The sequence below is a fragment of the Penaeus monodon genome, chromosome 31 (genome assembly GCF_015228065.2).
Source record: "Penaeus monodon isolate SGIC_2016 chromosome 31, NSTDA_Pmon_1, whole genome shotgun sequence".
Taxonomy (NCBI): domain Eukaryota; kingdom Metazoa; phylum Arthropoda; class Malacostraca; order Decapoda; family Penaeidae; genus Penaeus; species Penaeus monodon.
Window position 1 is genome coordinate 11,713,612 of NC_051416.1, and position 786 is coordinate 11,714,397.

General features: G+C 44.4%; 1 protein-coding gene across 1 annotated transcript in view; it reads left to right on the forward strand.

Moving 5' to 3' along the window:
- Positions 1-786, forward strand: part of LOC119593034 (laccase-2-like) — a 5,206-nt gene that overhangs the window by 2,662 nt on the left and 1,758 nt on the right. The window contains exons 7-8 of the mRNA XM_037941930.1: positions 139-238; positions 465-642. Of these exons, the coding sequence (XP_037797858.1) occupies positions 139-238; positions 465-642 (278 nt within the window). The remainder of the gene's footprint in view (positions 1-138; positions 239-464; positions 643-786) is intronic.

Below are 786 nucleotides of genomic sequence, written 5' to 3' on the forward strand. Positions count from 1 at the left end.
CATAAGCCACACCAAAGTATTTTCTTTCATCTTTTCTTTCTCAACCTCCTTCTGAAGTATAATCCCGAAATCCTCACTCAAAAGCACAAAGCAATAATTCTTACCAGATGCCCCTTTTTTCCTCTTCCATCTTCGCAGTGCCCAGCAGTGCATGCAAGCGGCAGTACTACGCTACGAAGGCGCTCCCGAAACTGAACCTTCGGGACTCCCGGAATACAACCCTTTTCCTCCTGGCGCTGTATGTATCATCTCGTTCCATTTGCTTTTCCAGTGCTTTGTGCAATACACAGACGCAATGTATGTCTAACAGTGCAATGTATGTCTAACTTCATATTCGCGCAAATTCGCATGGGCTGCCTGTAATAAGGCTTATAATGATAACTCTTGTAGCAATGCGTCGTAATTTCGTGTTGCATGTACAGTGGGTTTATCTGCCTCTTCATGATGACCTTAACTCCCGCCAGATTCTAAACCCGTTGTTCCCGATGGCTGTTGAAGAGGCGGTGGACATAGCCGACCTGGACGCCCTCACTCCGTCAACCCTTCCTCAGGAGGTCGACAAGCAGTTCCACATTCTGTTCAGCATGAACGCAGTCAACAATTCCTTTTTCTTCAACCAGCAGCTTTATCCTTTCAATGGTGGTTAGTCCTGGGGATGAAGTAGCCGAGGGAAGACGAAAGAGAATGTCATTAGTATCTGTAATGAGACACGTTCATATTTCTACTTAACACACTCTTTATTATTAAATCCCAGGTCTCTAATTTAATCAAAATATGCATACAATC